The sequence below is a fragment of the Apium graveolens genome, chromosome 4 (genome assembly GCF_009905375.1).
Source record: "Apium graveolens cultivar Ventura chromosome 4, ASM990537v1, whole genome shotgun sequence".
NCBI lineage: Eukaryota > Viridiplantae > Streptophyta > Magnoliopsida > Apiales > Apiaceae > Apium > Apium graveolens.
In genome coordinates, this window is record NC_133650.1 from 73,635,795 (window position 1) to 73,652,805 (window position 17,011).

General features: G+C 35.3%; 1 protein-coding gene across 1 annotated transcript; it reads left to right on the forward strand.

Moving 5' to 3' along the window:
• LOC141718632 (uncharacterized) lies at positions 1–1,523 on the forward strand. The gene is made up of 3 exons (XM_074521010.1): positions 1–97; positions 280–548; positions 1,134–1,523. Exons 1-3 carry the CDS (start codon positions 1–3, stop codon positions 1,521–1,523), a joined length of 756 nt encoding a protein of 251 aa, XP_074377111.1.
• Positions 1,524–17,011: the final 15,488 nt, after the last annotated feature.

Here is a 17,011-nt window from a genome sequence, read left to right on the forward strand (position 1 = left end):
ATGGATTTGCTTCAAAAGATATCATCTCATGGTCTTGTTCGAGGTCTTCCAAAGCTTAAATATAAGAAGGTGGAACCTTGCTCAGCATGTCAGCTCGGTAAACAGGTGAAACATCTTTTATTGCTAAGAATCGAGTATCAACTACTGATCCTTTGCAGTTACTCCATCTTGATCTTTTTGGTCCTGAATGATATATAAGTCTTGGAGGTAAAAATTATGCTTTTGTTATAGTCGATGATTATTCATGTTTTACTTGGGTATTATTTTTACGTACTAAAGATGAAGCTTTTGTTGAGTTTAAAGATCTTATTACTAATCTTGAGACTAAGTATTCTTTTAAGCTCAAAACAATTCGTAGCGATCACGAAGGTGAATTCGAGAAAGACTTCATAAACTTTTGCAAATCAAGAGGGATTACTCATGAATTCTCAGCTCCTTGTACTCCCCAACAGACCGGAGTTATTGAGCATAAGAACAGGACTCTACAAGAAACAGCCAGAACTCTACTTCATGAGAGTGAGCTTCCTCGTAAATTTTGGGCTAAAGCAGTACATACTTCTTGTTATATTCTAAATAGAGTATTTATTCGTCCTATATTACTTAAAAATCCTTATGAACTGCTTAAGAAAAAGACTCCTAATATCAGTTATTTTCGAGTATTTGGTTCCAAGTGTTTTATTTTAGATACTCAAAATAATCGAGGCAAGTTCGATCCAAGATCCACGGAAGGAATTTTCTTGGGATATTCTACCACAAGCAAGGCTTATCATGTTTATAATTCTGTCAAGAACAAAGTAGAATAGTCTATCAATATTTCCTTCAATGAATCTACGCGTAAAATCTCTCAAATTGAAGAAGATGTTGTTGATCAACAGTCTTATTCTCAAATGAGACATCCTCTTTCTCAAAAGAGTCAGTCTCCTTTTGACAAGTCAAGCAGTCAAGATTCTTCAAGTCCTTCTCGATCTTCTGTTGATTCACCAGATTCCCCTCAAGGTTAAGATAATTCTTCTGGTTCCCCAAAGACTCCTGATAATATCTCAAGTGAATTCAATGCTTCTCCATCGAATAAATCTTCACAAGCGGAAATGAGACAGTCTCTTTTGAATGAGACAACTCCTATTCATTTCCAGATAAACAATTCGAATAAAGAAGAAATTAGTAATATTCATCTTCCAAAGTCTTCTAGAACTGTGAAGAATTATTTTCCAGATAATCTCCTTACAAATTTAGATCAAGGAATCTCAACTCAAAGCAGGCTTCATAATTTATGTGCTTTCTGTGCTTTTGTTGCTGAGTTCGAACCCAAGAATTCTCAAGAAGCCGTTGTAAACGAATACTGGTCTGTTGCAATGCAGGAAGAATTGAATCAGTTCGAACGTTGTGATGTTTGGAAACTCGTCCTACCTCCCAAGGATGCTAAAATCGTTGGTACTTGTTGGGTTTTCAAGAATAAAAATGATGAAGATGGCAACATTATTCACAACAAAGCTCGATTGGTCACACAGGGATATAATCAATAGGAAGAAATCGATTACGACGAGACTTATGCTCCAGTAGCTCGTTTGGAAGCAATTCGAATTCTCAAGGCTTTTGCAGCTCACAAGAAGTTTAAACTCTATCAAATGGACATCAAGAGCGCTTTCCTAAATGGCTATCTCAAGGAAGAAGTATACGTCAAGGAACCTCCGTTTTATTCATGAAAAGTATCCTAACTATGTTTACAGGCTTAAGAAATCTTTTTATGGATTGAGACAGTCCCCTCGGTGTTGGTACGAGCGTCTCAACCAGTTTCTTATAAACAATAGTTTCACTCATGGTACACTCGATCCTACTCTTTTTATTTTTCATAAACGTGATCATTTTATTTTAGTTCAAGTTTATGTAGATGATATTGGGTTTGGATCTACTAATGAATCTTTGTGTAAGTGGTTTTCTAACTGCATGCATAAGGAATTTGATATTAGTTTAATGGGTGAACTTCAGTACTTTTTAGGATTACAAATTAATCAGTCTACTGCAGGAATTTTTATTCACCAAGGCAAATACATTAATGATTTACTCAAAATATTTGCTCTTGAACATGTTACTCCTAAGGCTACATGTAACAACCCTAAATCTGGGGTCAATATTTGGTGTCACTAAACAAACTTTACATAATATAAAATGATATACAATGACACCTTACCTCCGGATCGTTTACAGGTTATGGTATGAAACAAGAATCTAACCTTCTAAATTTACAAAAACTGAAATACAAGTTTAAATTCCTTTGTACTAATTCCCTTGTCTTATTTTCTGACATCTTCATCCTCTTGCAGCGGAGGTCGTTCTAACTTCTGCTGTCTATTAAAATATATTCACTTTTTTCCTCATTTGTTTCCGAAAGAAATAAGAATTTACAAAGCAAGAGTGAGCCAAAAATGCTCAGCAAGCAACTAATTTCCAAGTATCAATAACAAAAGAAAATTTTCCAAAATATTTTTTATATAGTTCACAACCAATTCTGTTTATTGGAAATAGTTGAGCGAGTAAACATTGCCTGTTACTAGCCTTTAACTATAAATCAAAAGTGACAAGCAATTCCCAGATTCATCTCCTGAATCAAGGTTTTGTCCGGTTTTGGAATTACAAAACTTGTCAAGAGAGAATGCCGTTAATGGCGATCAACAATGAATTAGACTGGACACTAGTTTAAAATTTACACTCATACCCTGCTGATCAGTCAGGATATAGTGTAGATCTATACCTACTTGTATGGATCCATTCGGGTACCCAGGCACTATCGATCCGGGGTCCGGTCCATCCCCGGACCATAGGGTCCAGCTCATCACTGGCCCTCATAGTAACCATCCAGCCCGTAGAGTATTTTGATGTCAAATAATTTTGATTTCAAAATATCCCAATTCAGGGTTCGCAAATAACCCGGGTTCGCAAATAACTCGGAAGCATAGGTATTTGCTCAAGAGATCAATCGATAATATAGGAATAATAATGAAAGGGACTTGCATGTTTAAAAGTAATTACAATGAAATATAAAACAATTACCTATTCAGAACTTAGAATATGAATGAAGTAATTGTAGTATATTACGAGAAACTTCGGGAATACTTGTCTTGATAAACTTTAACCACTATTACTGGTTGACTTTGGTCCACTTGAACATTCAGCTTTATCGTCAAACCACTACCCTATTCTGGATACGATCCCAACACTCAGGTCCTTCTATTGGAACCTTGTTGAGCTCGACGACTAACCACTAGATCATTCTTAGTCCGATGTCAATCCTCGGGTCTTCCGACTAGGACCTACAAGGTTGAAATACCCTAATTCAGATAATCGTTTAAGCTTAACATAATATCACTATTACTTCTACCCATACGGTTTCATATCCCAACTCATATTAATAGTTATTATTGAAATACACATAACAATTATGGTTCATATCTTGAAACTCAGTTCGGTATTTATTTTCGAAAAGTACGTATACTCGTTGTTTCGAAAATAGTAAGGTAATTGATCATTTATAAAGTATCTTGTCACAACACATAATTAGGCTCATATAATATGATTATATATCTTCGTTCGACGTCTCCAATAATTATAGGGTACGTCCCCGTATTTTCAAAATTAATTTCCCGAAAATTGGGCAGCGTCTCCTTTGTTTATTGGCCTATCCGTCGAATCATAATTGACGTCAACAATTCAACAATCAATCCAATTCGCAATCCCAACCACCGGTACGACTTATAATAATATCCTATTTTTCATTTTGAAATTAATTTTACAACTAATTTTATATATTTATAATTTAGGACTCATAATTAATCATCATTGTCCACCGTCGGCTCATCGCCGACGACGATAAAATTCGCGGGGTTCCGTTTACATCGGCGTCCTACGCGAATTTCATCGATTAATTCTCTAACCATTAAAATAAATATTCGACTAATCATTAAAATTCATTCGAATAAATATTATAATAATTATCGAATAATTTCATCAATTATTCACAACCAATTTCGAACAATCACAAGAGTATTCGAATAAATCGAACAGAAATAAACGCAGCCAGGACACGGAAGCAACAAAATCATAGAAGCATAGCTACAACCGCGCCACGCGCCACCACCCTCACCGGAAAATGGTGAGGGGCAGCGGCAACACGAACGCACACCACACAAATAACATATACCGTTCAACGGATTACATAGAAAAATAAACGTATATATATACCAATTAAACAGAACGGAACTGAAGCAAGGAACAGTGGCCGAAAAAATCGAAGCGGCGGCTGAAAAACTCGAACGTAAAAGAGAGGGGAACAGGGGAAACAAGGGAGAAAGAGAACAGAGAGATTATGAAAGAGTGAGAGAGAAAAATGAGAGAGAAAATTGGGGAGAGATTAGAGATGAGAGAGCAGAGGAATCGATCGAGAGAGGAGAAGAGGCGGCCGAGTGAAGAACGGGGGGGGGTAGGTTTTTTTTTATTTTATTTTACTCTCGGTATTATCCCATCTCGGTCACCAAATCGTGAATTTATCGGTACATTTCTCGTGCAAGAATTTATCGAAAGAATAAAAATAATCCTAAATAATTCTTAAAACCTCCCAAATATTTAAAAATTAATAAAATAAAATTTTCATAATTTTTAAAATATTTTTAAATCACGCATCAGACCTGCATTTAACGATTTAATGAATAAATGTGCGGGTGAATAAAAGCCAGAAAATTGCCGAGATAATTTTAAAAGTTTCAAAGTATTCCAAACTTAATAAAATATGAATTTCATGATTTTTGAAGCATTCTGAATTTTTTTACAAAAGTTACACTTAAATGCAATCAGAAAATCATTTAAAGATGCATAATTGCTAAAATATTAATTTCTGAATTTTATAAATTCCTAATAATAAATAAAATTATAAAGGAACAAAAATAATTTTAAAAACAATTTTAACATTTATGAGGATAAATATTCAATAAAATCACTTTAAAAGCAAAACAAACTCATACAGCTCAATAATTAATTCTACAAGTAATCTTCGTACCTAACAAATTACACATAATTAATGATAAGGCAACACACAGTTGGCAGAACCATCACATATTTTATTTATTTAATAATTCCATGATTACATTTATATATCAGATCTGAAAATAGATTACTTAGCCGCTAAGTGACTTTACAAACGATACAATTTAATAACAGATTTGGATAATTATCAAAATCGAGCTTCCTATAAAACACTTTATACGAAAATAAAGTAATATTATCCCGTCTTTCGAGAATATGGGTTTTATCGTCTATAAAATAATTAACGTATCGAGAATTTTACGCCGGGACTCGTACAGGTCAAACCGTACCCCGGATCGAAAAGGTCAAAACACGGAAAGTGTTCAGGATCATCAGATTAGGTTAAAGGAGTTTTCCGAAGAGTTTCGGGTTGTAAAAACGCAAAAACGGTTAAAGTTGGACGGTTTCCAATTTTATAAAGTAATTTTATAATTACTCAAAAATAATAATTATTAATTCTATAAATCCTTATAAAATCATATAATAATCCAAAAATTGCCACAAAAATACCAAAATTATCTATACTTGATTCTGGATAATTAAAAGTTAAAATATCCTAATTTTATCATATATACACACCCAAATATTAATATCAATCATCGAATAATTTACCAAAATTCACGTAATAATCACATAATAATTATTTATTGATAAAAATAATTACACAATATATCCCGGATAAACTACACCTATGAGTACTTAGGTTAAGCTCACTAAAGATGAACAAGGTACACCTGTAGATGTCACTAAATTTCAAGGTATGATCGGATCTCTTTTGTATTTAACTGCCTCTCGTCCAGACATTATATATAGTGTATGCTTGTGTGCTCGTTTTCAGTCTCAACCTAAAGAATCTCATTTGAATACTGTTAATCATATTTTTAAATATTTAAAAGGTACGAGTGACTTGAGATTCTTTTATCCAAGCTCATATTCCTTTGACTTAATCGGTTTTTCAGATGCTGACTATGCAGGGTCACAGATTGATAGAAAAAGTATAGGTGGTGCTTATGAATTTTTAGATGATTGTTTGGTTGCATGGCATAGTAAAAAGCAAACCTCTGTAGCTCTTTCTACTGTAGAAGGAGAATATATATCAGCTGGTAGTTGTTGTGCTCAGATTTTGTAAATGCAACAAACATTGCAGGATTTTGGTGTCTCTTACTCAAATATTCCTATTTATTGTGATAATACCTCTGCATTTAATATCTCTAAAAATCCTGTCATACATTCTCGTACTAAACATATTGATGTTCGTCACCATTTTTTATGAGATAATGTTTCTAAGGGAAATATTGAGCTTATTTATATATCTACTGAGAAACAGCGTGTAGATATTTTTATTAAGCCATTAGCTGAAGATCACCTTTGTATAATGCGTCGCGAATTAGGTATGTGTTCCTTGTTATTTTTTATGTGTTTTATTTGTATTAATTATGTGTATTATCGTTCGGTTTTTTATGTGTGTTTATTTATTTTCTTTTTGTATGCTTTACCGCGTGGTATGCGAAGATATTGTATATATCTCTTGATCTACCCTATCTTTACTAAACTCCTCGTTTCTCGTGCATGAGTTTAGTTTTTTGTACTATCTCTTCAACTTCTATTCCACTTCCAACTCTTCATTTTGTTTTCTTTAAATATATCCATTATCTCTCTTCCTCTTTTTTCATTTTCTCCAATCTCTACATCTCTCTCAATCCCAAATTTTTTTTCACCCTATTTCATTTTTATTTTTTCCTCATCCAATGGCTCGCCAAAACACACACAATACCCGTTCTCGATCGGCTTCTCCCAGGTCATCAACTGTTCATGCTTCAAGTTCTAAATATCGTCATGTTTCAAAAGCAGAATCTGAATTTTTGAGTCATGCATCACATGAATCCTCACCGGTGCATGCAACCCCTGGTTCGTCCAAAGTTTTTGCTAAGCCAATCCTTAAGGAACGTCTCTGTGATGTTGGGCTTCTAGATCGTGTTGGTGTGGTCGAGTTGTTTAAGGTTCAAGGTTTTGAATCTCTGTTATCTCCATCAGATGTCATTTATCCAGAACTGGTCCATGAGTTTTATGCGAATTGTCATTTATTGCAAGAAGATTTGGTATTTTCCGATGTTCGAGGTACTCCAATTGTTTTCAAGGTAGATATGTTAGCTCGTATTGGTGAATTATCTGACAAAGGCGTATTTCCTTTTACCACTCATCAGCCATATTTCGATATTCCCGGTCGAAAGTATGAAGAGCAGCTCAAGGTGATTGTTGGTAATAACTTTATTGATACTTCGGTCAAACCTTCGGTATCTGACTTAACTCCTCTTTCTTTTCTTCTATTTAAATTGTTTTATACAAATGTGTTTCCTAGAAAGAGTGGTAGAGATAGAGTTACCTTTCAGGATTCGGTTTTATTGTCTGTGTTTGTTAAAAAGGTTCCTTGTGATATTACGTCATTGGTCATTAGGAATATGAGTCATTGTTCGACTCATGAGTCCATGCATCTACCATACCCTACCCTTTTAACCAAAAAAAATCGTTATTTTTGTATCGCGTTTCATTCTGTGAAAATTGAAAACTTGTCGATTATTTTTGACTTGTCTGTGTTGTTGGCCAATAACATTGTTGTTACTGAGTCAAATGATATTGTTTTTTATGATGCCCATAAGACTTTTGGTGGTATTCCAAAGTCACCAATTTATGCTTCTGACCCGTTTGATGAAAATACCAATTCAGTTTTGAACTCTCTGTTGGCCAAACTTAATGAAAATTCTAAGGCCTTAGCTTCTTTGAACTAACACTTTACTTTTATTGAGTCCTTAGGTTCCCTCACTTCTCAGGTCAGTATGATGCGTGCATCATTTGAGCTGTTCAATAAGCATGTCTGTCAGTCTCTAGACGCCATTCATTCTAAGTGTTGTAAATGACATGCCTACACTTTAACAAGACTAAGACATTTTGTCAACCCTAAGTAAGTTTTATTATTATCTTAATCTGTATTTTGTACTTGTAACATTTAAAGTCTGTAAAAATGTCAAAGGAGCAGACTGGAGCCTTTTTCTATAAATAGTGTCAAGCCTAAGAATTCTATCTGGAAGAAGATCAAGAAGATCATGCCTCAGAAGAATTATGAAGAAGCTTGGAGTTGAATAAATCTGTTTTAGGAAAAATACTCTAAGTCAAGATCTCTACAAGTCACAGATTTAATGTTATAGAGAAGTCATTCGAGAACTCCAGAATGGCTTATTGAGAAGTCAAGAAAGCTACTAGAGAACTCAGAGATATCGACAAGCCAAATTGAAGACATGAAGATCGGAGATATCGACAAGTAATTTATTCACTAGAGAACTCAGAGTTATCGACAAGTCTACATTCATTAGAGAACTCTAAGTTATCGATAAGTCTAAATCTACTAGAGAACTCAGAGATATCGATAAGTCAAAATTTACTAGAGAACTCAGAGACATCGACAAGTTAAATTTCGACTAGAGAACTCTGAGATATCGACAAGTTAAATTTGACTAGAGAACTCTAAGATATCGACAAGTCAAGAAGCTACTAGAGAACTAAGAGTTATCGATAAGTCAAAGTGAAGATGTGAAGACTAGAGATCTCGACAAGCCTAAATTCTCTTATAGAGAATTCAAAACCTCTACAAGCCAAACAAAATATAGAGTACTAGAGATCTCGATAATCCAATATACTTATCGAGATGTCAAGTGTTCTATAGACCTAAATTGGAGATCTCGAGGTACAATCTCAAAGTATAAAATTGCAGATCAGTTCAAAATCCAAGATAATCAATCAACAAACAATCCAACAGCTGGATTGACAAGTCTACAAAAAGCATCTTGAAGAATGTGCGAGATCAAAGGTGAAGATTAACTGACAGAGGAAGATCAAAATGAACACGGGATGCTAAAGATATGCTAAGACAGAAATGGAAGATCTAACTTTTCTATAAATAGAAATGACAAGTGACGGTTTAGAAAAGCTAATAGCTTGTCTTATTACACACTGTGTAAACCAGCAGTCAATTAAGTTATAAAATTAACACTGGTCCTTAGTCAGTTGTAATAATTTAGATCAAATTTCTTGTAACACTCTCAAGAAGAAGCTAAGCTCTTTATCAACAAAGAGCCTAGAAATTATGCAGAAAAATAGTCTTAATTTTAATATAAAATTAAGTGAGTTTTGAAGATCTGTGTTCTTTACTTTCTGCAAGCTTAAATTCTGCATGAACACATTTGATTACAAGATTTAGTTTACTTTGTTCAACCATAAACATTCAAGAAAAGCACAAAAATAGTAAAACACATTCACCCCCCCCTCTGTGTGTTATTCATTTCCTAACAAGTGGTATCAGAGCAAAATCTGAAAGTAAACAGATACAAGATCTTGGAAGAATGAATACACAGAAAATCAGTAGCATCAAAATTCCTACCTTTGATAAAGCTAACTACACTTTTTGGAAAAAGAAAATGATGTTGTTTATCAAGATGGCCAAGCCACTCTACATTCAGATCCTCAAGAATGGACCCTTCATTCCTATGGTTAGAGTTGAGGAATCTACAGATGAAGACATGGTCATCCCATCTCATTTTGCTCCAAAAGATCCTTCTGAGTATTTTGACCCTGAAAAGGAGAAAGTCTCCCTGGATAGTAGCTTGCAATTAATATTGATTGAGCCACTTGACAATGTGATGTACAACAATATTGTCAACTATGACACTGCCAAGAAAATATGGGAAAAGACTGAGATACTCTGTGAAGAAACTGAAGAAGTTAGGTCAAACCAAAGAAGAATACCGATTTCACAATATGAGGGTTTTATGGAAAAGCCAAAGGAAAATATTACTGATGTGTTTGAAAGGTTTAACAAGCTGATAAATGATTTGCAGCTTCATGAAAAATATTATGAAGCTGAAGAAGTGAACCTGAAGTTCTTGCTTACTCTCCCTGATCATTTGGAGCCGAAAATCTCAGCAATCAGGGAAGGAAGAGGCTTAAGTAGGATAACACTGGAAGTTCTATATGGAATTCTCAAAATATATGAACTTGAAATGATTCAGAGAAAATCATTGAGATCTGACCAAGGACATGTTGTAGATGGTTCAAGTGCTTTAATTGTCAATGAAAGCCAAACATCGACTGATGAGTCAAGATATCAAATCTCAGTTGCCTCAACAAGTGAACAAAGAATAAATGATTCACAAGAACAAGTTATTCTGGAATTAGAAAAAGATGAGTTCTACACTCTTGAAGAAATGGATGAGCTAGATCAGTCAATGGCCTATTTGGCTAGAAAATTCTCTAATATTAGAGTAAAGAAGCCAAGATACTTCAGGAATAAAGGACAGACTTTCAATAAAGACAGCAGCTGGAAAGAAAAAGGGAAGTACAATTCTGATAGCAAGAACGGCTACAAAACTGGATTTGTTGACAGATCTAATATAAGATGCTTCAATTGTGATGAACAAGGCCACTTTGCTACAGAATGCAAGAAACCCAAGAAAGTAAATAAAGACAAGGCTTATCTTGAAATTGAAGCAAAGTATGAAGCTCTTCTAAGGAAACAACAAAGTAAAGCTTATATTGTAGAGGGTAAAAGTTGGGATGACTCTGAGAATGATGAAGATGAAGAATTTGGTAATTATGCACTCATGGCCCTGGAGCAAGGAGAATCATGCTCATCTAAATCATAGACACCAACTCTTACCACTATTGATTTAAATATGAATTAATATAAGAAACTGTTGAAAAGATGAGCACAGAAATGTTTCACATTCACACAACCATGGTTGCTGCTAATGAAGAAGTTAGCAGATTAACAAAGATAAATGAAGCTTAAAAGTGAGAAGCAAGAAACTGAATTATTGTTGGTGGAGCTTGAAGCTTTAAAATAAGAAAATGCGTTTCTAAAGAACAAGCTCAAGTGTGCAAATGAAATTGAAGCAGTGCTAAGGGAGAAGCTGGAAAAGAATGAAGTGAAGATGAAATCTTTCAGAAATGCATCTGAACTGGTCGGACAGTATCATGAGAAGAATAAGCCGTGTGCAAATATTGCTATTGGCCTTGACTGTGATGCCATGAATGACAAAAAGAAGACTGTAGGTGACAAAGGGAAAGCAAAGAAAACTGAGAATGCTCCAACCTTTTTGAAAGAGGTTAATGTACCTATATTCAAAGCATGTGAAGTCAACTTCAGTGAAGAAGAATTTATTATCAAGCAAGAAATTGCTGATGAAGATAAAGAGAAGAAAACTGAAGAATCATTTCAGTCTTCCAATACTGAAGAGAAGCTCAGGACAAACAAAGTCCCAAGACTCCTGTTAAAGAAACCAAAACTGAAGATGCAAGAAAGAAAAGGAAAAATAGAAATGGGAAAATAGGGATAAACAAAAGCAATAATTTTGCTTATGTTGCAAATGCTCCTAGAAAGAAGTGTGAAAAATGTGGCTCTGAAAATCATCTAACTCACCTTTGTAAAAAGGTTGTTAGCAAGCCAACTGAAGGAACTTGCAAATACAATGAAGCAGATTCAAATGACCCCTATTCATTCTGTGACAAGTTTAACTGTATTTCTTGCAACTTGAAAGTAATGAAGAGTTGCCACAAACTAAGAGTAGACCTTAAAGAAACAAGAAATGAGTCCATGTCAGAAGGAAAACATATACAACAGTCACTGAATTCTATTTTTTTCTAAAATAACTCATTTTGCTTCCGCTGAACAAGTTACTAAGAAGAAACTACCCAACACTGCTTGGGTTTCCAAACACACTTAAGACTCATTGTGTGCAGGGCATAGTGTAGAGAGTCATCTGGATCATAGACAGTTGATGTTCCAGGCATATGACAGGTGATAAGGCCTTGCTATCATAGTTTGAGGAGAAAGCTGGCCCTTTGGTGACCTTTGGAGACAACAACAAAGGATTCACAATGGGATATGGAAAGATTGTTTCTGAAAATATTGTCTTTGATGATGTAGCACTGGTAGTTGGTCTTCAAGTGAATCTTCTCAGAGTTAGCAAATTTGTAGACAAAGGCATTAAGTCTTACTCAACAAAGAAGAATGCACTATTATCAGCAAGAAAACTGGTGAAGTTGCTCTGAATGGAGAAAGGAAAGGAAGCTTGTTTATTGCAGATTTTGACTCAATAAATAAGGATGGTGTTTGTTGCTTCTACACCAAGGCATGAGAAGAAGTAAATAAGCTATGACATAAAAATCTGTCTTACTTGAATTTTAAGAAAATTAACACCTTGTCAAAAAGGAGTTAGTAAAGGAACATGCCTAAGCTGGAGTTTGCTCAAGTTGAAGTTTGTGTAGTCTGTTAGAAAAAAAATGAAGAAACTACTCAACAGGAAAATCATGAAAATGGAAGCTCATCTCATACACCTGACTTTAATTGCACAAACTCAGGGGGAGAAAGAAGATTTTCAGATACTTGAAGGAAACTCCAAACTTGGGATTATGGTATCCTAAGGGAACTGGTTTTGAAGTTGTTGGTTACACAGATGCAAATTTTGCTGGATGCAGGGTTGACAGAAAGAGTACTAGTGGAAGCTGTCAATTTCTTGGACAAAGAATTATATCCTAGTATAGCAAGAAACAACAATCTGTATCAACTTCTACAGGTGAAGCTGAATATTGTACCAACAGAAAAACAATTAGCTGATATTTTTACTAAACCTTTGGATGAAGCAACTTTCACTAGACTTGTAGGTGAAATTGGAATGCTTAACTCTTCATCCTAAGAAAAGAACTCAGCTAATGTTTTGCAGCAAATTAATCTCCAGTAAATCAAAATTAATTTAATTAAATTGGAAATTAACTGAAATATAAATTATAAATATTTCAGAAATCTCAGCATATTTGTTTTTCAAATTCAAATTCAACTTGGAATTTTTCAAAATTCTAAGTAAACTGCTTAGTTGTTAATTTACATTCTTAATATGTAAAATTAACACAAGGCAGAATTACAAAAACCAAAAGTATATAGACAACTGAGTTCTCGATAAGTAAAAATTGACTTCTCGACAAGTCATTTTAGGACTTCTCGAGTGAGTCCTCGATAAGTCAATTACTGACTTCTCGAGTGACTTCTCGATGGGCTTAATATGACTTATCGATAAGTCTTTGTAGAGTTCTCTAGTAGTATTATTTCATAGAGTTGTCTACAAGTGTAATTTTTGACTTATCAATAACTCATAACTGAAATAATTTATTTTAATAAATTATTTTGGTAAAATACTTTTGTAAAATTCATTCTAATTTTATTTTGAATTTATTTAAATAAAAGTTGGAATTAATTCAGTCCACTTTTTGGACAAACTGGGTATTTATTTGACATCTCGATAAGTAAAATTTGAGTTCTCTAAAAGAGTAATTTAAAATGACTTCTAGATATGTATTTCATTTCTTAAAATGACTTCTCGATAAACAAACTCCAAACGTCTATTTTTGAGTTCTCGACAAGTCATTTACTTTTACTATAAATACCCAGACTTCTCGATACATACACATACTTACAACTTCGAGATCTAAATTGACCTAGCCTTTCAAGCAAAAACCCATTTCTCTCTCGTTTCTACTCCTTTCTCAAAAATTCTTCTTACCCATTCTCTCTTACTAAACTACAGTGACACAAAACACTATTAGAGCAACTATCCCAGAGAAAGGAACAAACTACTTGGCTTTTACTAATGCTAACCAAGCCCCTGACAGTTTCAAGGGGTTTGTGAAATTTCTGTCTGAATCTTACATTGCTTGACTGTTAATCCAGTGTTGTACCTGGATGTGTTGCATGCTTTTTAGACTACAGTTGTGGTGAGGACTGTGATGTATGATGATGTTATATCCTTGGTAGTGACTTGCTCAGTTGGAGGTCAACAAATTGAGTTTAATTAGCAGGATATGAACCTAGCTTTGGGACTGCCTACTGCAAATCTGGTGGAGGTGCCAACTCCTGATGAGCTAATTGAGTTTCTGGACTTCATCAACTATGGTGGAAGAATCAACTTATTAAGCCTAAACAGAACTAATCTAAAAAAGGAGTGGTCATTCATTTTTGATTCAGTGGTGAGAGCCTTTACATGCAGGAAGACAGGATATGACAACATTTCAAGTGTGGTACAAAAGTTGGTGTATTCAATTGCCCACAACAGACACTTGAATGTTGGTTTGTTGATCCTGGAAGAACTTGCAACCAGGCTAACTATGCCCCTATCAGCTAGAGGTAAGGAAATTTTCTTTCCTAGATTTATTATGTCCACTTTAAATAATAAAGTAGCTAACATACACCTACTGAATGGTATAGATAGTACTAAAATAGGCAATTATAATCAAGTGTCCAAAATAATATTTGGCTCACTTACTACAAAGAATAAGGTCAATGTAAGTCTGAAAATCACTCCATTTATGTTGGAGAGGTTTAGGACTTACCCTTATCCTATGCCTGACATGAGATCTAATGCACAATCTAGCACAACTATGATTCCTGAACCTGTGGAAGTACAAACACAGGAACACCAACAGGGATCTTCCCAAGCTGCAACCATTCTTTCACAACCTTTAGAAGCTAGGAAACCAACTACCTCATCTTTTCAAAAGGATGAGGTCAATAAAAAGAAGAGAAAGGGGATAAACCTAACTGCAATAACTGAGAGTGGTGAGGAGATAGCTGAAAAATAATCACCTCTGGTCAAAAGATCCAAAAGAAGTAAACAACCTGAGCTGACCACTCTAGCCACCTCTGCATCCTACCAATAGGATGCAGTTGTAAAAACAACCAGGAGTGAGTCTGCACAGCCTGCACAAGAAGCAATTCAAGTGTATAGTAGAAGAAACAAGAAAAGAACACACAGCGAGAGCACATCTCTTGAAGCTTCCTCATTCACTCAGGGGGAGCTGCCAACACTCACAACTGAGCACCAAATTCTTATGACTCAAATTTCTTTTATTCCAATTCCACTTGAATCCACTTTTCAAGTGCAACAAAAAGTAAGTGACTTAGCTCAAGAAGCTCTACTCACCACCCATACACTCTATTTAGATGGTGAGAGGCTACATATTGGGGTAGACCTTGATGACACTATCACAAACATGGGGGATTCATCAGTTTTTACTAAAGACCCCATGGACACTTCTAATGCACCTTCATGTGCAAAACAGTCTTCACAGACTGAAAGGTTTGAGGGTAGAACTCCTGATGAGGAGCTATCTAAATCCTCTCCAATTCAATTGGAGGTTCCTCAAGAAGGAACAACTCTCCTCACAACTCTAGCAGAGATTGCCTTGGCAGTTGAAGTTAGAAGTACAATTGCCCATGATCCTGTCATAGGGGAGGCAAGCATAGCATATTCAAGTGCTAGTGTGTTGCAAGACACACAAGAGTTTGAGGTTGGTGTACATGACAGTAACCCAGTCAAATCCCCTCCAATTTAATTGGAGGTTCCCACTACAAGTGGAGGACAACACACTGTCAAAACCATAGAGCAATCTGTGAGTCAAACTGTGACCCCAGTCACAGGTGTTTCTGATGAACCATCCACCTCATAGCCTCAACAACCTCACATACTCTCTCAGTGGCTACAAGAATCTGCTTCTCAACCAACTTCTGTAGATGATCTACTAGTAGAGCAGATATCTGGACCGACCAACATCTCACAACATCTCCTGACTTCAAATATGAGAAACCAGGACTATCAAGCTATCATGCTTGCTTACAATGAAGAGGTTGAAGAGCAAAAGGAGAAAATTGTCAATGATGCTGAGCTAGATGGAAATATGGATGCATGGTTGTCTGATGATTTTTCCTTGGAGATGAATCAAGTTCTGTCCAGATTCAGAGAAGAGTATGTTACTATTCTGGGCATCAATGTAAAAGATTTGAGTCCAGAAGCTGTCTATGATGCCATTATAGATGTATACAAAGCTCAGCTCAAAGCATTTCATCTGTTTGGTAAAGCTCTTGAAATCAAGTTTACTGTCCATGAAGACAGAATAAGAAAATTGGTGAATGAGAAGGTGGACAAGATCATACCATCTCAAGAGCAGGTTTCTAAAAAATTCAAGAATTTTATTGAGCAAATGGCTAGGATGGATCTTGACTCTATTGAGAAGGAAGTCAAAAACCTCAAACTATCTTTCACCAATCTTCATACAGTGATCCAGCAACAAATTACTCACTCAAATGAGACCAAGGTCCAGTTGGATCAACTTTACCAGAGCATATATAAGCCTTCAACTTTGCTAATGGAAGGGATCAAACAGGCTGTAGAAGAACACTTTGGCACATCTAGCAACTCTTATCAGCCTGGATCCACTTCAACAAATCTGCAAAATCAGTCTCTACAAGGTTAAATCACAACATTGCAAGACTCCAACTCTTCTCTCACTGCACAAGTTCAGGCCATGACATCTCTTGTCAAGAGCCAACAAACAGATATCCAAACCCTGGTAGACTCCCATAAGCATCTTCAAATGCAGAATTCTATAGGTTTGGGAGCCATCATGGGTAAACTCAATATACCACTACCTTCTCTTCCTGGACAAGTAAGGCCTGAAATTCCTACTCCCCTTATAATGCCCGCCAACAAGACTAAGGGGGAGATAGAGGCTAGGTTGACACAATCAAGGTCATCTCAACAGCAAGTCCAGGGTGCTGAAAAAAATCTAAAGAAGTTGATCTTGACATGGAGAGACTTATTAGGTCTGCTGAAGGACCTAGTCTGAGTAGAGAGTTTGAAGAACTACTCAAAGCCTTAAAAGCTTCTCTCAACACAATCACTTCATATATAAAAAGGCCCTGGACAAGAAAATCAATTTTATAAGAGTGATCAAGGTCAATAAGGACAACTTTCTGGAAGAGAAGATAATGGTTAATGCAAATGACTCAGAGACAGATAGATATATGCAAGTATCCCTCAATTGCCTTGTCTCAAGGAGG

Coding starts and splice junctions, on each gene's coding strand:
- LOC141718632 (XM_074521010.1), top strand. CDS start 1: ATGGATTTGCTTCAAAAGATATCATCTCATGGTCTTGTTCGAGGTCTT. Junction 98..279: donor TTGCTCAGCATGTCAGCTCG/GTAAACAGGTGA, acceptor TACGTACTAAAG/ATGAAGCTTTTGTTGAGTTT. Junction 549..1,133: donor GTAAATTTTGGGCTAAAGCA/GTACATACTTCT, acceptor ATTCATTTCCAG/ATAAACAATTCGAATAAAGA.